This window comes from Argopecten irradians, chromosome 2 (genome assembly GCF_041381155.1).
Source record: "Argopecten irradians isolate NY chromosome 2, Ai_NY, whole genome shotgun sequence".
In the NCBI taxonomy this organism is placed as follows: Eukaryota; Metazoa; Mollusca; class Bivalvia; order Pectinida; family Pectinidae; genus Argopecten; species Argopecten irradians.
The window spans coordinates 59,602,589-59,624,916 of record NC_091135.1 but is presented as its reverse complement, the minus strand read 5'-3'; the positions used below and the strand labels follow the sequence as shown (position 1 = coordinate 59,624,916).

Sequence of the window (22,328 nt, the reverse complement as noted above, 5' to 3'; positions counted from 1 at the left end):
TCCACAGGTTTACCACACGGTTGGAAAAGAAGCTTCTGCTTGAGTTTCGTCGAAAAGGCTTCTTAGTGTACGTTGGTTTTTGAAACATCCTTCTTGAGTCTATAGAATCTATTTTATTGATGATTTTGAAGGTTTTAATCAAGTTGGATCTATTTCTCCTATACTCCAGCGTTGGGAGGCCGAGTTTTCTTAGTCTCTCACCGTATGGGAAGTCTTTTAGGGAGGGTATCCTTTTGGTTGCTCTTCTCATGACGTTTTCAATAGCTCTTTTATCTTTCTTTTTTCACAAACTCCTCATAACGATGCACCCCTCCCCCTACACCAAAGTAGTGTGTCTTAGCCACCAGGTATATTACTCCATCTCTTGTTAAACAATGTTAATATTCAACATGTAGGCTTTTGTAAAAAAAAAATGAAAGTTGTCAGGGTTGTAAATAGTTTCTGCCGACAACATCACATCATCTTTTTGTTGTCTTACAATTTCGTGAAAATATAACCAGTCTCAGGAGAAGAAACGACAATGGCAATATGTCTCACGCAAGCGGACATTTTGCTCCACAACCCAGCTGCATGACTGTTTTGTACATGTGACTTTATGGTACATGTACATGTAGTTAGGTACTCGGCCAGGTCTAGTGAGCACTCCCATACTGTCAGCCCTCCTTCTTATTTATCTGGAATAAAATCAGAATATATAAGCAGACACTGCTGTAACAAAGTTTGATGATACGGGTCTCTTCCTGCACAAGTAACAGTGAACTTCTGTGTCACCAAAGGTGTGTGTGGTGGCAGTTACATCATCTGGCATATCAAAATCATTATTGCAATACTTCTGCCACATGCTCCTTTTCTGACTTTTCTTTTTTCTCAGTGATTTCTTCAACTTTTGCTTCATCATTTATGGCACTATCATTATCCGATGAATGATCTGGATTCGGAAAATTTAAATCGAAATGCCATCACTGACATCAATATTCGGTGAAATGAAAGTAGAAGCACACGTGGGATATCGTATATATATTAAGCGAGGGGAAGAAAGACAAAAGTGGCGAGCCTCTGTCGAGCCACTTTTTTCTTTCTGACCCGAGCAATCTACAACTACAGCTACCAGGTTATCAACCTCCTTCACCGTATTGAAGATCATGTTTATATTGAAGAGAGTGCTATATACGGGAGGTGTTTTTATTTATGTTTAATTTGATTTGATAGAATCAGAAACATATATTGATATATTATTAATATATGTTTCTGATAGAATATCATACAGTAGGCAATGTGAAAATATTTGTACAGTTATCATTACTGGGTTCTAAGTGAAAATCTATCGATTTTCATTATAACGGGGTTTTTTCTGTGTAACAAATTGTCCGTATTGTACTGTATCAGATCACTTTCTAATGCTGATATTCTGTTCATGTGTGTATGTGGTGTGCAAGTGTGTGATGGTCTGTGAAAAGGTGTATGTGTTGTGTACTAAGTATGTATGTATATAAGGTATATACATATCTTCCTATAAAAATAATGACGAATGATAGTGAGTAAGTGAGTTACATGTCAATATATGTCCATGTATTTTATAAAATTGAGTGAAAAAAAAAATTATAAAAAAAAATGCTGATATTCTGGACTAGGGGAGATAACTGTCCAATCAGGATCGGTATATTTTTCATTCCGAAAAATGCATATACCAGCGAAACATGACTACACATAAATTGATGACGTAGTCCACTTCTTGCACAACACGGTGTACAAAGCATGACATCGTGTCTGTGAAATCTTGCAACGATTACACTATCACTCGAAGAATAAGACCTCCAATTGTCTCTTTCATTTTAGAATTATGGCTATTCGCGCACAGTTCGAGGGAAATAATGAAGTTGGAGTCTTCTCAAAACTCACAAACACCTACTGTCTTGTGGCCATTGGTGGATCTGAGAACTTTTACAGGTAAAACGATATAGCCCTTACAACAGTCATTTTCAATCGAATCAAAGCAGAAACATATATGTTTCTGATCAAAGTGAAAGTAGTGAAAGCAAAAAAAAAGAACGTTGATAAACACACTGGATTTACGATTTCTTTTGGGTTATTCAATCCTTATTAATGATCACGTCAAATTATATATATAATCAAGGACGTATATGAGAAGGATAAGTCACACTGGGTTTTGGGCAAAGACAGCGCAGGCGCTTTTGTGTTTGTGCACTGACCGTGACGTTGGGGGACGACTGATTTCCTTTGATATCCGCCGGCGCATCCTTTGATGTAGCATAGGGGTGCGAGGGTTGCCGTCTTACTTTCTGAAGCGTGCTGTCATTTCATGAGCTGTCGTATTTTTTTAACGATAGTTTAAGACATTTCTTCTAAATCTTCCGTCTTTAATGCAAGTTATAAACGTTATTTGTTAAGAAAAATGGTTTTTATTCCCGTATCATAAGCGTCTCGCGTGGTGTTTAATAGTGTAAAGAGACCGTCACGAATCCTTCTCACTTATAAATCCTTGATATAATCTTAACAATAGTCCGTTAAAAAACTGACCATAATCGCAGGCTCAAAATTCTGACTGATCGCCTGTTTATGGTCAGCTACCTACTGCTCTTGAAAAGCCGGGGATTGTAGTACAAATCTGGCGACAGCGATTATGGGACTTCTGTAGGTTTAATTTGGGTCAGAAAGGTATTGACAGTTAAAAGAAAACATTTGGTACTCACTTTGATACATGTCACATCCCAACTCGTCGCATAAATGATGCTATGTCCCTAGTTATGGTCGAGACGTCCTACAATCAATGTTTGGGTAGCCATCTTTGAAGACTGAAAGTTAATTTTAACACCCAATCAGACAGCTGAGATCGATTTCCGGTGAAATTCGACGATTCTAATTGGCGATTTGCCGGTTCTCAATAACGTAAGCGATTTTCTTTGCAAACACCTAAGCGGCAACCGGAACAACCGGACAAGTTACCGAAGCGGCTATATTATAAGAAGTGCTTACTTCTATGAAATAAGATTCTTTTTTACTTTAATAATGAGATATGACATTTCATTTCTTGAATTATTAACGTCACAAATACAAAACAAATCAGTAATTATTTGAAAATTAAAGGAATGGGGTGATTTATTTAAAACTTAGCTAACGTTAGTCTCCAGTACATGAGCAATACGAACAAAAACTATTGAATAGCAGACAAAAACACGGCGGCTATGTGCATATATATATTTGGAAGTTAAAGTGTATATGAACTGCATACAGGAAATATGAAAACAAAGATTGTTGATTATAAAGAGGCATTGTTCGACTCGCGATGTCGGCCCGTCTCGTCTTAGTATAGAGGTAACCATTTTCAAAGTAACGTTAGACTGAAAATAATTAAATGTCAAATATGAGGTTTCTAAATACATGTGTTTATATACTTTACATCTAATATATAAATGATCTACAATGTATTTGTGAAAAAGCAGTTTGTAAAATCCAATAAATAATCTATTACATGACAGCAAAGTTGCATAGTCGTGCGATTTGCAAATTTTAGTAGGATTTTCCCGATATTTAGGCCTATAGAGTGCATATTGGAGGATCAACTTCTACTGTGGAACATATTTTTTCAATGAAATAAAATTGACATTATTTATCCTATTGCAGATTGATAACTGTACATGTATGTATAAAGTAATGCAACTGTATGTACAATAATGTATATTGTAATTACTATTGGAACAACGGAAGAATGCAAAAATGATAAAAATCACAAATAAGGAAGAAAATGTTTAAATAAAAACAAGGATCCCTTTGTTAGTATGTTGACATAACGTTCGTGTACATTTATTTTGCTACTTTACTTAGCACTTTAAATCAACTTAGAATTTGTTTATTATCTTCAGATCATCAGCTTATCAATCAAAGTTCATATTAAGATTTTACTTAAAACGTATACTGATGCCCAGACACAAACAGTGACAATCTAAGGGGCACATACATGGTTAAAACAATGTGGATGCAAATCTTATTACCTGCCGAACACATCTACATCTCCCCAGCAAATTATGAATGTTACGCATTTAATCCTTTCTCTAGCAACTTCCTGGTATTTTGAGATCAAAGTTACTTACTTCGTATTGAAAATGTAATCTGCATTAAGTTTAATAATTACAGGTGAAACATCATTTCTCTGCAATATAATTGACACTCTAGATACTTGTACCATGGTTATCGTCATGCCTGGACTTTAAACCCTGAAATCAAACCAAACCAAACCCAAGCTGCCCCTTATATAAAAACAATTGCTCATATACTTGTTCTGTAGATTATTACTACATGTATCTAGAAGCATGTCTTGATTGATTACTAATTTAAAAGTTTAATCAAAATGAATCAGTGGGAAATTATACACTGTACCGGATTAGAGACATTTTGGTGATTGAAGTACATGTACAACTTTTAGCGTATGTATCAATTAATTCTCATTGGCACTATTTACGATTCAGGTAAAACAATTAGAACTTATGGATTCCATGTATAAATGTAATCAATTGACGTTCTATTAATTCTAAAATGAGCATGAAAATTCTTTTATACGCTTCTGAATCTACATCGTTAAATACTTAATGTTGAACTTTTATTATCAATCCAGGTCGATATAAAGAACAAGTTAATAGGTAACTTACATGTATATAAATATGCCTGCATCAATTTGATTTTTCATGTGCCGGGCATAGCGCTCCTTAGTTCGCTATACCTGCCGATATCAAAAGTTTTTTAAAAATTATTTTTTTGCCTTATATACAGACTATAAGACAAAAAAAGTTAAAAAGCCTAATAATATAAGTTTAGCGGACTAAGCGCCCCTTATAACATTCAATATGTTTAGCATACAATAGGCTTATAAACGGTGACATAAAATCTGATAAAAATATAGATGAAAATATATTTTAAGCACTGTAAAGATTAAGCTGAATCTGATAAATAAAACGTTTCGTTATGCCCGGCACAGGCTGCATGTGCGCACGATAAATGCGGATTTATCGCTAAATGAGTATGTTGACAGCCTTTGCACATATCTCTCAGCTTGATTTAAAGCACTCAACAACTAAATACAAGCAAAAAAATTAGATTTTAGCGAACACAGCAATTCAACTGAGCTCATGCACTTTCTTATTTGAGTAATATAGTAAAGGCCAAATTTTTGTCCGGTGGAACTCTTTTGTGTTTCAAGGGAGATCACTCTAATCGCTAACCTATTGGAAACCGGCAAATGGTCTATTGGCTGTTAAAATTAACTTTTGGTCTTCAAAGATGGCTACCGAAACACTGATTCTTGGACGTCTCGAACATAACTAGAGACATAGCATCATTAATGTGATGAATTGGGATGTGACATGTATTAAAGTGAGTTCCAAACGTTTTCCTTTAACTTTAAAGGCATATTTGACCCCAAACCAACATGCAGAATTCTCATAATCGCTGTCGCCAAATTTGTACTACAATCCCCGACTTTTTAAGAGCAGTAGGTAGCTGACCATAAACAGGCGATCAGTCAGAATTTTGAGCCTGCGATTATGGTCAGTTTTAGCGGACTAATATAACAAGTACCTGGTATTAGCTTCCCAAAAAGCTAGGTGGGCTACGCGGAAGCTTAACCCTTTGATTGGACAGAATATGGAAATTAAACAATGATATGTTGATATTGTTTAGCAATTTTAATTGTTCTGTTGAAAGCCACTTTATAATTTGTGAGCTTGTGTTAGTGCAATGTAGCCAGGTCTAGTACAGACGAACAGTTTTAATAATACTTTTACTTCCAACAAATTAAAAAGGGTTTTATGCAGAGATTGCTAAGCTCAGAGAAAAGGCAAAGAAAAATATTGAACTTTAAATCTTATATGTTTCTATGTTTTTCTATGGTCCGTTTTCATTCCGCTTTTAGTATGTACTGTCATTTCGCATTTTAGTATGTTCCGTGTCCCGTTAATTATATCTCTGATTATTAATGTTACACGATGGGATGAACGCAGAAATAATTTTAAAGAGGATTACGAAATATATAACATGTTAACTGACAAAAGAAATTGTATCGCTGAACTAGCAAAGTTTAAGATCGCTTTTCCGAAACAACGGTTGAATGTTCTAAAAGGAATTGATGCTGGGGCGACAGATTTTGTTTATCCTAATATAGACGCCAATCTTAATATTATAGGGAAAGATAATAAACCGATAGGATACAAAAGTCTGAAACCAAAAATGATAACGTGTAAAAGAAATCCTGATGCAGATCCTATCTGCAAATTAAAATGGGAAATCGAATTTCAAAAACAGTTCAATTGGGAATTAATATGGAAAAATGTACAAAATACCGTTACAACAAATCAAGTAAAAGAATTTCAATGGAAGTGTATACACAACATTATATATACAGAATCAAAAATAAGTAAATTTGGTAATTCGAATGGCAAGTGTCATTTTTGCAAAACGCAAACTGAAGATATTGTACATTTATTTTTTGAATGTGGTATTGTCAGAAATATTCTAAACATTTGTTCTGTACATATATTTAAAACCATTCCGGGATTTAATGAAGATATGCTGACATCAGATGTTGTGATTTTGGGATTTCAAGCTAAAGATAATATGTCAGTTCTTCTCAATACCGCATTATTGTCCTTCAAATGGTCCATTTGGAAATGTAGAAATGAAATTAAGTATAACAAAATAGAAATTGCTGTTGATCATATATTTAGGAAAGTCCAATACCTATTTCTAAGTAATTTAGAAATGTTTATAAAATCAAAGAAAAAGAAAATTGTATCAATAAATTATGTTCAGAATATTTTAGGTAAATTTAGGAATTAGCTATAGAATGCGAGGATGAATTAAGAATGAAAGAAAAGTAAGAAATGAGTATGAAAGATTCACAGAATGAATGTATCAATGAATAATATAAAGAAAGAAAAAGAGTAAGTGAATGATTGGAAGGTTAGAGAGAATATAGAGAAATGAATGTTGAATGAAAGCCCTCTTGCAAGAGGACAATTATGTACGGATGCTGAATCCAGGGTCCCAACCCTGGCAGTCATCTACGTTTATGATGTCTGGGGAATAAAGTAATTGGGGTTTTTTTCTTTGAAAAAAAAAAAAAAAAATGTTACACGATGGTGATCTAAATTAAATACATGTAAGAAATATAAAAGTAATGTCTCGAACATGGTATACTACTACAGATTGATTATTAGCTCACCTGGCCCGAAGGGCCGGTGAGCTTATGTCATGGCGCGGCGTCCGTCGTCCGTCCGTCTGTCGTCGTCCGTCCGTCAACATTTCCTTTAAATCGATACTAGTCATAAAGTACTGCATGGATTTTAACAAAATTTGGTCAGAAACTTCCTTAGGGGAAGGGGATCAGATTTTGCATAAATGGTGACCCTGACCCCCCTGGGGCAGGAGGAGCGGGGCCCAATAGGGGAAATAGAGGTAAATCCTATAAATCGCTACTTGTCCTAGAGTTCTGCATGGATTATAACCAAATTTGATCAGAAACTTCCTTAGGGGAAGGGGATCAGATTTTGCATAAATGGTGACCCTGACCCCCCTGGGGCAGGAGGGGCGGGGCCCAATAGGGGAAATAGAGGTAAATCCTATAAATCGCTACTTGTCCTAGAGTTCTGCATGGATTATAACCAAATTTGATCAGAAACTTCCTTAGGGGAAGGGGATCAGATTTTGCATAAATGGTGACCCTGACCCCCCTGGGGCAGGAGGGGCGGGGCCCAATAGGGGAAATAGAGGTAAATCCTATAAATCGCTACTTGTCCTAGAGTTCTGCATGGATTATAACCAAATTTGGTCAGAAGAGGTAAATCCTACAAATCGCTACTTGTCCTAGAGTTCTGCATGGATTATAACCAAATTTGATCAGAAACTTCCTTAGGGGAAGGGGATCAGATTTTGCATAAATGGTGACCCTGACCCCCCTGGGGCAGGAGGGGCGGGGCCCAATAGGGGAAATAGAGGTAAATCCTATAAATCGCTACTTGTCCTAGAGTTCTGCATGGATTATAACCAAATTTGGTCAGAAACTTCCTTAGGGGAAGGGGATCAGATTTTGCATAAATGGTGACCCTGACCCCCCTGGGGCAGGAGGGGCGGGGCCCAATAGGGGAAATAGAGGTAAATCCTATAAATCGCTACTTGTCCTAGAGTTCTGCATGGATTATAACCAAATTTGGTCAGAAGAGGTAAATCCTACAAATCGCTACTTGTCCTAGAGTTCTGCATGGATTATAACCAAATTTGATCAGAAACTTCCTTAGGGGAAGGGGATCAGATTTTGCATAAATGGTGACCCTGACCCTCCTGGGGCAGGAGGGCGGGGCCCAATAGGGGAAATAGTTTTGCATAAATGGTGACCCTGACCCCCCTGGGGCAGGAGGGGCGGGGCCCAATAGGGGAAATAGAGGTAAATCCTATAAATCGCTACTTGTCCTAGAGTTCTGCATGGATTGTAACCAAATTTGGCCACAAACATCTTTGGGAGAAGGGGAACAGAATTTGTATGAATTTTGGCTCTGAGCCCCTGGGGGCAGGAGGGGCGGGGCCCAATAAGGGAATTAAGAGGTAAATCCTATAAATCGCTACTTGTCCTAGAGTTCTGCATGGATTGTAACCAAATTTGGCCGCAAACATCCTTGGGGGAGGGGAACAGAACTTGTATAAATTTTGGCTCTGACCCCCGGGCAGGAGGGGTGGGGCCCAATAGGGAAATTTGATGTTAATATTCAAATTCCTTCAGAAAAGAAACAATGAACCTGTATTCAGAACATTACTTTGCATTACAAACCAGGTGAGCGATACAGGCCCTTTGGGCCTCTTGTTAATGTTACACGATGGTGATCTAAATTAAATACATGTAAGAAATATAAAAGTAATGTCTCGAACATGGTATACTACTACAGATATATTTGTTCCATCTGTAAATTGAACCAGATTTGATTAAAATGCCCGATTAATTTCTAGAAAATCCTTATTCAGAATACTTTTACCACGAATGTTTGTTCTACACCGAAATCTAATTAACGGATGCAAGCGCACATGTGACCATTCTTTATCAGGAAGATGGCGTCCGAATCCGGACAGATTAAAGTCTGTTTCCGTAATTCGTTTTAATATTACTTCAACGGCAGTGCTTGTAACACACCGAACATCCATTTGATTCAAGTGTTCTTGCTACATGGCTATCCTGCAAGATGGCGTGATTTGCATCCGATTCTAACTGCTGAACTGAACTGAATCAGAAACATAATTGCATGCACAAAGATCTAATACTTGTTTCGTAATCTATGTAAAGAAATAAAGTTTTTTTTATTTATTTATAGGATAAACCACTCGCTGGTGTAGAATAGGCCAGAGAAAACACACCTATCGAGGGCCGAAGGCCACAGATAGGGTGTTTTCTCTGGCCTATTCTACACCAACGAGTGGTTTATCAAACTTAAAAAATTTGTTAGATAGTTGAATAGAACTTAATTAGTTACACAGGTAAATCATGTTTATTCTATGGTCTAATGAACACATACAGTACATGTAAGGTGTATAGGTACACCTGCATTCCATTTGCCATATCACAGTTACATTGTTATCAAATCAGAATGGATTCAACATGCAGTTATAGTGATAATCAATCATTAGTTACACACAACGATCCCAAAAAGTTTCTGTGAATTTAATTGTTGTGGATATCAAATGAAGATTTTAACATTGAAATACCATATTTTCAGTGATGTTTATAATATTTGTCAATGCTTACAAATTATGCATATTTATTATTGGATGATCTGACTGACCAACGGTAATACTGTTGGATTGTAAACCATCAAACTGACCATCATTGGATAGTGAAACTATACATCTGTTGTACAAAATGGATGACGTCACAGAAATTTTTTAAGCAAGGATAAGATGTCATGAAATTTATTAAGCTTTACATTAGTGTTTCATTTGACTCCGCAAGTATTTATTGAGAAAAATTATTTTTATTCCTGGTATAAAGGCGTTTTGTGTGGTGTTTAGTAGTGTTAAGAGACAGCAGTGACGAATTCTTATCACTTCTAAATCCTTGATATATTTATAGATATTAGGAGCTGTCCAATGTTACAGGATCATTTTAATTACTCTATATATGTAAAAGAGGAGGAGCAGCCTGACTCGGATTCAAAACCAGGACCTCTAAAGATTGGCCAGAAACATCCTTGGGGAAAGGGAATAGAGTTTGTATAAATTTTGGCTCTGACCCTCTGGGGGCAGGAGGGGCGGGGCCCAATAGGGGAAATAGAGGTAAATCTTTAAAACGCTATTAGTTTTACAGTTCTACATGGCTTGTAATTAAATTTGGCCAGAAACATCCTTGGGGGAAAGGGAATAAAGTTTGTATAAATTTTGGCTCTGACCCCCGGGGGGGGGCAGGAGGGACGGGACCCAATAGGGGAAATAGAGGTAAATTCTTTAAATTGCTACTAGTCCTAGAGGTTTGCATGGATAGTAACCAAATATGGCCAGAAACATCCTTAGGGGAATGGGAACAGAGTTTGTATAAATTTTGGCTCTGACCCCCCTGGGGCAGAAGGGGCGAGGCCCAATAGGGGAAATAGAGGTAAATCTTTAAATCGCTATTAGTCATACAGTTTTACATGGATTGTAACCAAATTTGCCCAAAAACATCCTGGGGGGGGGAGGGAATAAAGTTTGTATAAATTTTGGCTCTGACCCCCCGGGGGCAGGAGGGGCGGGCCCAATAGAGGAAATAGAGGTAAATCCTTTAAATCGCTACTTGTCCTAAAGTTCTGCATGGATTGTAACCAAATATGGTCAGAAACATCCTTGGAGAAAGGGGAATAGAGTTTGTATAAATTTTGGCTCTGGCCCCACGGGGGCAGGAGGGGCAGGGCCCAGTAGGGGAAATAGAGGTAAATCCTTTAAATTGCTACTAGTCCTAGAGTTCTGCATGGATTGTAACCAAATTTGTCTAGAAACATCCTTGGGGGAAGGGGAATAGAGTTTGTACAAATTTTGGCTCTGGTCCTTGGGGCCAGGAGAGGTGGGGCCCAATAGGGGAAATAGCGGTATGTCCTTTAAATCGTTATTGGTGATAGAATTTTGCTTGGATTGTAACCAAATTTGTCTAGAAACATCCCGAGGGGAAGGGGAACAGAGTTTGTATAAATTTTGGCTCTGACCCCCTGGGGGTAGGAGGGGCGGGTCCTGGTAAGGGAAATAGAGGTTAATATTTAAATTCATTTAGAAAAGAAACAATGAACCTGTATTCAGAACAAAACTTGGCAGTACTTACAAACCAGGTGAGCAATATGGGCCCTTTGGGCATCTTGTTTGAATCAGTGTTAGGCTGCTACATGTATCACAATACAGGGTTCATTATATGATACATATCGCGATATTTTGACAGACACTTCAAATGTTGTGGTGTTGTAAATGTGTTGTTAGGTTGGTTGTATTCCAGAATATGTTAACTTTTGCTTACACTCATTACAAACGACTTGAATTTTATCCATTTTCCATGTTCCGTTACTGAAAAGAAACTTGAAATAAGACCAGCACAGATTTTTTATAAGTGATAAGGATTCGATTCTCACTGTCTCTTAATAACACTATACTAAACACCACGCAAGACACCTTAAAAAACGAGAATGAAAATAATTTTTCTCAACAAATACTTGTCGAGTCAAATGACCCTCCCTCCTTTTTCAAAGTCCTTGAAGACATGCAAGACCCTTATATCACCACCACAGGTGTTTTAGTTTGGCGTCAGTTTTGTAATTATATATAATAACAGGAGAGAAGAAAATGAAGCGACCAACCTTGGATGCGAACACAGGAATACCCGAGTACTAGCAAGCCCAATGCTCTACTTAGCTACTTGGTCACCGATGATCGGCCCAGTCAAATCATGCTACATATGATTGCAATATTTTTATTCCAATAATGTTAGAGGTTTAGCCCGATGAGACAATTTTGTAATGTTGATGGCTATATAAGTTTAAAAAACCCATTAACTTTACAATCATCAGAAGTACAATAACTTGTAGCTCATCAGACTGTTAGATAGATAATATGCATGTATGGTACATGTTGTCTTTATATATAGAGCTACCATAGTATAGGTGCTGGCCCATTACACACTGCTAGTGCACGTGTAGTGCAAAGTAAATAATCTTGCTAAGGTTATTTACATCTTTGTATGCATTAAAAACATTTTTATTAGTCCAGTTTTATATATATCCTTTAATTTACCTACAAGATAACACATTAAATATTTAAGTGAATTACCTTTTTGAAACTGTTATTACAGTGTGTTTGAAGGCGAGTTGTCAGAAGCTATCCCAGTTGTACACATCTCTTTATCAGGTTGTAGAATCATTGGAAGAATGTGTGTTGGTAAGTTCAATGATACTTTTTAGCTCTTAGTTATCATTATGTTATATTTTGTAAAAACTTGACAGATGCGAGCTTTGCTGTTCTCAAACATCTTTCGTTTATGTTCTTTCTGGATTTTATGTAGACTTTATACAAATCTACTCCTTTTTTTTGATGAATAGTTATAAATTGGTAACAATTTTTTTACAAGAATAGAAATAAAAACTGAATGACATTTTTTGAGCATGATGGATAATAATTTTGTATGAATTTTATTTAAGTCATTTAAAAACGTTGATTGTGAATGGAGATTTAAAAACATTGATCGTGAATAGTAAAGTAACTGTAATTTGATTACTTTAGAAGTGGTACTTAAACAAGTAAGGCAATCAACTTCCATTTGTTTATTATGAATCATTATGCACTACTATTGATTTGAAAAGTTTTCAGTCTGTTTTTAAGTCTTCTATTCAGAAGCCTAAGGATTAGCATCTGTTAATTGAACATTTATTTGTTTCTCGTTGTTACAGGTAACAGGCATGGTTTGCTGGTTCCAAGTTCTACTACAGACCAAGAACTTCAACACATACGTAATTCTCTCCCAGACAGTGTCGCCGTACAGCGAGTCGAGGAGAGATTATCTGCCCTTGGCAATGTCATAGCCTGTAACGACTATGTTTCACTTGTACATCCAGATCTGGACAGAGTGAGTTGTACTTTCTGTTCACTAATAAACAGAATGGCTTATCACTATTCAAGTGAAAGAAATATTCTGGCTGTTTGTTTTCTTAAAATAATGGTACCACTATTCATTGATGTATTACATCTTTGTAAATATCTTTATAGTTAAAGGTGGGTTCTGGATTTTTCGCTGGTTTTCCTCAAACTTTTTAACCTGATACATGCTTAAATGACCCTAGCTGTTAAATAGACATAAAACAAAATAAATAAATCCTATTTTCTGAATGTGATTTATTTTTCAGGAAACAGAAGAAATCATTGCAGACACACTGAAAACAGAAGTATTCCGACAAACAGTGGCAGAGAACGTCCTGGTTGGGAGTTACTGTGCCATCAGTAACCAGGGAGGTCTGGTGAGTTGTACCCCTCAGGACTTACCATTATATATATACAATTAGTTTACTGGTTTTTAATAGATGAGGAACTTTTTTAATATAGCTTTATTTTCATGGAATTTTTTGTGTTCAGAAGTCATTTATAAGAGACAGAAATTGTAAAGCTTCAGATTTGTGTTAGGTCTGAATATAAAGTATAAATATTATTGGACTTCCATAATCTAGATCTGTTTATCAAGATAAAAGTTTCAGAATGAAAGAAATTCCTTTACAAATTCTAAAACGCATTTTGAAATAAATTGTATTAAAACTGCTTGTTATTGTGTTTCAGGTTCATCCAAAAACAAAAGTAGAAGATCAGGATGAACTGTCATCTCTTTTACAAGTTCCTTTAGTGGTAAGTATCTGGTGATGTATAAGGACACTTACTGTGATCCTGCTGCTTCTTTTACACTTATTCTGTTTTACTGTATTATCTCCTTGACAAGTGCAGAGTTTCCTTTCTCTGGGATGAAGGTACATGGTTTTGGTTCTGTCCTGACAAATATGAGCACAATCTCTTAAGGTTATATTCACACTTCCTGCACATACGAGGGCAAGCTCTCAAGATTATACTCTCACACTCCCTGCACATACGAGGGCAAGCTCTCAGGATTATACTATCGCACTCCCTGCACATACGAGGGCAAGCTCTCAGGATTATACTATCACACTTCCTGCACATACGAGGGCAAGCTCTCAGGATTATACTCTCACACTCCCTGCACATACGAGGGCAAGCTCTCAGGATTATACTATCGCATCCTGCACATACGAGGGCAAGCTCTCAGGATTATACTATCGCACTCCCTGCACATACGAGGGCAAGCTCTCAGGATTATACTATCGCACTCCCTGCACATACGAGGGCAAGCTCTCAGGATTATACTATCGCACTCCCTGCACATACGAGGGCAAGCTCTCAGGATTATACTATCGCACTCCCTGCACATACGAGGGCAAGCTCTCAGGATTATACTATCGCACTCCCTGCACATACGAGGGCAAGCTCTCAGGATTATACTATCGCACTCCCTGCACATACGAGGGCAAGCTCTCAGGATTATACTATTGCACTCCCTGCACATACGAGGGCAAGCTCTCAGGATTATACTATCGCACTCCCTGCACATACGAGGGCAAGCTCTCAGGATTATACTATCGCACTCCCTGCACATACGAGGGCAAGCTCTCAGGATTATACTATCGCACTCCCTGCACATACGAGGGCAAGCTCTCAGGATTATACTATCGCACTCCCTGCACATACGAGGGCAAGCTCTCAGGATTATACTATCGCACTCCCTGCACATACGAGGGCAAGCTCTCAGGATTATACTATCGCACTCCCTGCACATACGAGGCAAGCTCTCAGGATTATACTATCGCACTCCCTGCACATAGAGGCCAAGCTCTCAGGATTATACTCTCGCACTCCCTGCACAGAGGATGCCATCCTTGTACAGCCTTAAAGTTAGCTGTTATTAATACAATAGATGTGACAGAATACTGACTTCTGAATTGGCAACACACATTGGTATCACGTCACAATATATATTCAATCTATTGTGACATCACTATTGCTTGACATCATTATAAGGTTGCTTGCACCAAGAAATCTATTATAAATGGCTGACAGACTGTGATATAATTGAAACAAGTTGCTTTTGTAAGATTTGACTAGTGTTTAACAGTGTATGATTTGGACTTGTTGTGTTTAACAGTGTATGATTTTGACTTGTGTGTTTAACAGTGTATGATTTTGACTTGTTGTGTGTTTAACAGTGTATGATTTTGACTTGTTGTGTGTTTAACAGTGTATGATTTTGACTTGTGTTTTAACAGTTATGATTTTGACTTGTGTGTTTAACAGTATTATTTTGACTTGTGTGTTTAACAGTATGATTTTTGACTTGTGTGTTTAACAGTGTATGATTTTGACTTGTGTGTTTAACAGTGTATGATGATTTTGACTTGTTGTGTGTTTAACAGTGTATGATTTTGACTTGTGTGTTTAACAGTGTATGATTTTGACTTGTTGTGTGTTTAACAGTGTATGATTTTGGCTTGTGTGTGTTTAACAGTGTATAATGTGACGTGTGTGTTTAACAGTGTATAATGTGACATGTGTGTTTAACAGTGTATGATTTGACTTGTGTGTTTAACAGTGTATAATGTGACGTGTGTGTTTAACTGTGTATAATGTGACGTGTGTGTTTAACAGTGTATAATGTGACTTGTGTGTTTAACAGTGTATGATTTTGACTTGTGTGTGTTTAACAGTGTATAATGTGACATGTGTGTTTAACTGTGTATAATGTGACATGTGTGTTTAACAGTGTATGATTTTGACTTGTGTGTTTAACAGTGTGTATAATGTGACGTGTGTGTTTAACTGTGTATAATGTGACATGTGTGTTTAACAGTGTATGATTTTGACTTGTGTGTTTAACAGTGTATATGATTTGGACTTGTTGTGTGTTTAACTGTGTATAATGTGACATGTGTGTTTAACAGTGTATAATGTGACTGTGTGTGTTTAACAGTGTATAATGTGATATATGTGACTGTATGTGTGTTTAACAGTGTATAATGTGACGTGTGTGTTTAACAGTGTATATTTGACTTGTGTGTTTAACAGTGTATGATTTGGGCTTGTTGTGTGTTTAACAGTGTATAATGTGACGTGTGTGTTTAACAGTGTATGATTTGACTGTGTGTGTTTAACAGTGTATGATTTGGACTTGTTGTGTGTTTAACTGTGTATGATGTGACATGTGTGTTTAACAGTGTATAATGTGTGTGTGTGTTTAACAGTGTGTGTTAATGTGATGATTTGTTGTGTTTTTAACAGTGTATATGATTTGGGCTTGTTGTGTGACTTGTGTGTTTAACTGTGTATAATGTGACATGTGTGTTTAACAGTGTATGATTTTGACTTGTGTGTTTAACAGTGTATGATTTTGACTTGTGTGTTTAACAGTGTATGATTTTGACTTGTGTGTTTAACAGTGTATGATTTTGACTTGTGTGTTTAACAGTGTATGATTTGACTTGTGTGTTTAACAGTGTATAATGTGACTTGTGTGTTTAACTGTGTATAATGTGACATGTGTGTTTAACAGTGTATGATGTGACTTGTGTGTTTAACAGTGTATAATGTGACTGTGTGTTTAACAGTGTATGATTTTGACTTGTGTGTGTTTAACAGTGTATGATTTTGACTTGTGTGTTTAACAGTGTATGATTGTGACTTGTGTGTTTAACAGTGTATGATTTTGACTTGTGTGTTTAACAGTGTAATTTTTGTTGTGTGTTTAACAGTTGTATAATGTGACATGTGTGTTTAACAGTGTATAATGTGACGTGTGTGTTTAACAGTGTATGATTTTGACTTGTTGTGTGTTTAACAGTGTATGATTTTGACTTGTGTGTTTAACAGTGTATGATTTTGACTTGTGTGTTTAACAGTGTATGAATTTGACTTGTGTGTTTAACAGTGTATAATGTGACGTGTGTGTTTAACAGTGTATAATGTGACGTGTGTGTTTAACTGTGTGTGTTGGTAACAGTGTATAATGTGACATTGTTGTGTGTTTAACAGTGTATAATGTGACATGTGTGTTTAACAGTGTATGATTTTGACTTGTGTGTGTTTAACAGTGTATGATTTTGACTTGTGTGTTTAACAGTGTATGATTTTGACTTGTGTTGTTTAACAGTGTATGATTTTGACTTGTGTGTTTTAACAGTGTATAATGTGACATGTGTGTTTAACAGTGTATGAATGTGACATGTGTGTGTTAACAGTGTATAATGTGACGTGTGTGTTTAACTGTGTATAATGTGACATGTGTGTTTAACAGTGTATGATTGTGACATTGTGTGTTTAACAGTGTATATGTGTGACTGTGTGTGTTTAACAGTGTATGATTTTGATGTGTTTATAATGTGACATGTGTGTTTAACAGTGTATGATTTTGACTTGTGTGTTTAACAGTGTATGTATATGTGACTTGTGTGTTTAACAGTGTATGATTTTGACTTGTGTGTTTAACAGTGTATGATTTTGACTTGTTGTGTTTAACAGTGTATAATGTGACTTGTGTGTTTAACAGTGTATAATGTGACATGTGTGTTTTAACAGTGTATAATGTGACTGTGTGTTTAACGTGTATTTTGACTTGTGTGTGTAACAGTGTATGATTTTGACTTGTGTGTTTAAACAGTGTATAATGTGACGTATGTATTTTGACTTGTGTGTTTAACAGTGTATGATTTTGACTTGTGTGTTTAACAGTGTATGATTTTGACTTGTGTGTTTAACAGTGTATGATTTTGACTTGTTGTGTGTTAACAGTGTATGATTTTGACTTGTGTGTTTAACAGTGTATGATTTTGACTTGTGTGTTTAACAGTGTATGATTTTGACTTGTGTGTTTAAACAGTGTATGATTTTGACTTGTTGTGTGTTTAACAGTGTATGATTTTGACTTGTGTGTTTAACAGTGTATGATTTTGACTTGTGTGTTTAACAGTGTATGATTTTGACTTGTGTGTTTAACAGTGTATGATTTTGACTTGTGTGTTTAACAGTGTATGATTTTGACTTGTGTGTGTTAACAGTGTATGATTTTGACTTGTGTGTTTAACAGTGTATGGTTTTGACTTGTGTGTTTAACAGTGTATGATTTGGGCTTGTTGTTTGTTTAACAGTGTGATTTTGACTTGGTTTTGACAGTGTGTGTTTTGACTTGTGTGTTTAACAGTTTATGATTTGACTTGTGTGTTTAACAGTGTATGCTTTTGACTTGTAGGCTGGCACGATAAACAGAGGCAGTGATGTGATAGGAGCCGGACTAGTAGTTAATGACTGGATAGCTTTCTGTGGACTGGATACAACAAGTACAGAACTATCTGTGGTAGAAAGTGTGTTCAAACTTGGAGAGAGACAGCCCAGCAATATCACAACAGATATGAGAGAAAGTTTAATTGATAGGTCAGTATGCTTTTATTTAATCACTCCACACGTTTTGTCAAGAGATTGCCTTCAGAAATAATTTTCTGCTGAATTTCATGTTTCAGTGAGGTGGCACTATAAAGGACACAAAAATAATTCTGAAGGCAATCTCTCCGTATTTTACACTTGTACTCCCTACATATTGGTGCTATTCTTGAACAGCTTTAGCTGTAGAACGAATATACATACCCGGCCTACAATACCTTTCGGCTGGGTACGAAATGGTGCCTATGTGTCCTAGTGGAGCAGTGCATCAGAAAATCACTCGGGCACAATTTTCGATACTTTTTGTAAGATTCCAATTATTTTATGCATAAACATGCATTTATATATAATTTTTGTCCAACACAAACATAACTTCCATTCTTAATATCTACCGTATCACAAGACGCGAAAATCACAATTTGTAGACTTAACGTATAATTTCCCTTCACGGTTCAGTTTTATTGCCTAGTAGGTAAGAGATATAAAACAAATATGATAAAATGCTTACAAATGTTTTAATACTGGTTTGCATATTCATTAATTTGCTCCGTTAGCAGTAATAGGCGTCAATTGTAGCTATAACGATGACACCATTTTCTGCATATAGTCTTTTGAACTGCAATATTGCAGCTACCTTATAGCTGATGATTGATAGCTATATAGGATGCTATACAGGAAAGGTCATCCTTAAAATAATTTTATACAGGGAAGGCCATCCATTAGATGAAATGGTTAATGTCTGGCGTTATCGTTAGCCTTGGCTTGTCCTTATTTGACCATAGAATGACGAGTTTCATTTCTTGCTTGTGTTAAAATGTATTTTACACTGCACATGTTATTGATAGGATTTTCTACTTAATGTTGTGATTTTCTGTTTCAGTATGACGTAAGACAGCATCTCGCCAAATTAGTTATCACAACACGCAGACAGCAAGCTGTTAAAAGATTGGCATTCAATCTTTACCAATTTAAAGCATTTACCTTTGTACAAAGTGAGGACATCAGGCATTGTTGCTTTGTATATAGACACTGTGATGCAAGGAAGCACAAGAAAGTCTTTCTAAGAAAACTCTTTGTTTTAAGAATAGGTATGCATTATATGTGTCCAAACGTCAGTTTCAGATATATGGGTAAGTCCGGTATATTGAAACAGATGACTTACTAGTGCTGTTGTTATATGTATGCTGTACAGTGGATCTGATTCATAAACTGATGAATGCATTACCATGTTCTGTTAAACATCTCAATATATTAGTATATAAATATCATGTTTCATGTTTAGTACCCAAAATATTTGTACAGCTATGTGTGTTATTAACATTCTGTAAATGATCATGATCACAAACAATAAATACAGGAAGAAAGAATAGTATGGTTTTATAATCAATTTTTGGAAGAAAAGGGGGATCTAATTTAATACATGAGTGGCTATGTAATATGAAATTTATTAAACAAGTTCAATAATTTGATATGTCACAAGGATTTGGGCAAGTGACATACCAAATTATTTACTTCCTAAAAACTTGAATAAATTTCATATTACATACACATGAGTGCAAGATTCTATTTATCACATACCAGTAACTTGTATTTATGGAAATATAGACAAAACTACCAATTTTAATTTCGTTTCCATTTAAGAGTGTCAAAATCAAGCTTGGATTTGATGTTTAAGCCTACTAAGACTATTTGCAACATCATAATTTGATGATGATATCATTATTAGCTATGACATCACACATGTCTTGTGATATTTATGACATGGCTGAACAAACCACTGTTATGTGATGCATTGATTTTATATTGGGTGTGCTATTTTTAATTACGAACTAAATGTCCAGATTCTTGAAATGTGATGACTTTGTTAAACATCAAGTGGAAGTGAGCTTGGTGCCATGATGGTATTAAACATCAAGTGGAAGTGAGCTTGGTGCCATGATGGTGCACAGTAGAAAGGGACCTTCACTTATCTGGAGAGTATCACCTTTAATGCTTCAACCTACAGCAGATATAATACAAACCAAAAAGTATACAATCTCATGTTTATTTTCATAAAAACTAATAAAAATCTACTGTATTAACGACAATACAATGTACATACCCGGTGTATACTACCCGGTACTTATCACGTAATACTTACTAGTTAGATAATTTATTTAGAACTAATCATGTGTTTAAGACATGTCAGTTACTCTGATAATGATAATAATATAATTCTTAAAACTTTTTACAACAATGCTCAGTTAGTTTGATAATGAATGATACAAAAGGTATAATAATCTCATTTAATTCAACTGCAGGTATATTTGGCAAAATTTATCCGATTTAAGAACAACACTTCTATACATCAGACATTATAAATAGCATTCAGTATCTATAAATATGAAAAGAGATTCCAGAGGGATCTTGGCGCCCACAATAGAATGATCTGTCTGGCAATGGAAAGAAGGATCTTTTCTCTGCTCTAACTATTAAAATCCAAGATGGCTGCCTATCAGCAATCTTGTTAACTGATTGGTCCCAATTTAACTATATATAGTTAGGGCCGCTAGGGGAACCTACATATCAAATTTGATACAGACCTCTTCAGTACTTTCTGAGAAATAGCGGTAAAAAACATCAACTATCAAAAAATTCTCTGATTGGTCCCAAAATGCAATATGCACAACTAGGGCCTTGGGGAAACCTACACATTTGAGAAAGATCCCTTCAGTGCTTTCTGAGAAATAGCGATAACAAGAATTGTTAACGGACGGACAGACAGACCACGGACGAAAGGCAACTTGAATAGCCCACCATGTGATATGGTAGTCTAAAAATACTTATTTCAAATTAGTACAGTTACTTTTATTATAGAAATTAAATGCTTCAAAATGATACCAATATCTTTTCAGACATATTCAATTACTCAATATAAACGTTCAATATTTCAAACCTGGTGAGATATTTTCATAAACAAAATTCATCTGTGATCCGATACAAAATCTTTTTGGCTCTGTGCATCCACCAGCCGCTTGATATCAGCCAATGTGCATAGTATCAAACTGCCATCCTAAAGGATAACCCCAGAGTGATAAGATTGGTTCTACATTTGTAATTGTTTGTAAACAAGGCTCTTTAGATACCTTTATCTACAGAGTAAATTTAATCTATTATAGTTATGAGTTGCCAGGAATATTTTTAAAATGACCCCTTTTTGCCCAGTTCATCATGCCATTAGAGGTAAGACAGTGCCAATTGGTCCATACTGTTCAATAACCATGTTTTGATCATTCTAAAACACGTTAACCCATTTCCTATAGAAACTAAACGAATAATGCTTAAGCATGGCTTTCCCTAGATAAGCCAGAGTAATTTTGACGACTATATAAAACTGTTGGAAGTTGAAAAAAAATTGCCATTTTGACCTCAACCACCGGTACATGGCGCCTTAATCAGTTAGGACTGAACACTCTACCATATTCAACTGCTAGGTTTACTTATTACAGGGGGGGGGGGGGGGGGGGGGCTAACTGCAGTTACCCATATATACATGTATGTCCAACATGGCGACGGTACAAAAACACAAGAGAATCTTATTGTCCTTGTTGGATATGGGTAACTGCAGTTACCCTAATCCGGTTCCCCCTGTGACTTATAATTCTGATTAATGTTGTCCCATTTGTTACTGTAATTGAACAAATAATACTCAAACATATTATATTTTCCCTACTAAAATAAACTTTAACCCATCCCAGGAAAAAACATGAGATTCCAGGATAATGAAATGCACATTTTAATGATCGGACTTC

General features: G+C 36.0%; 1 protein-coding gene across 1 annotated transcript; it reads left to right on the top strand.

Annotated features, from left to right (window-relative positions):
- The first annotated feature begins 1,717 nt into the window (after positions 1 to 1,717).
- On the top strand, positions 1,718 to 19,906 carry LOC138316095 (eukaryotic translation initiation factor 6). Its single transcript, XM_069257591.1, has 7 exons — positions 1,718 to 1,947; positions 12,353 to 12,438; positions 12,948 to 13,123; positions 13,401 to 13,511; positions 13,825 to 13,890; positions 18,350 to 18,531; positions 19,418 to 19,906. Exons 1-7 carry the CDS (start codon positions 1,841 to 1,843, stop codon positions 19,425 to 19,427), a joined length of 738 nt encoding a protein of 245 aa, XP_069113692.1. The 5' UTR covers positions 1,718 to 1,840; the 3' UTR covers positions 19,428 to 19,906.
- The last annotated feature ends 2,422 nt before the right edge of the window (positions 19,907 to 22,328 follow it).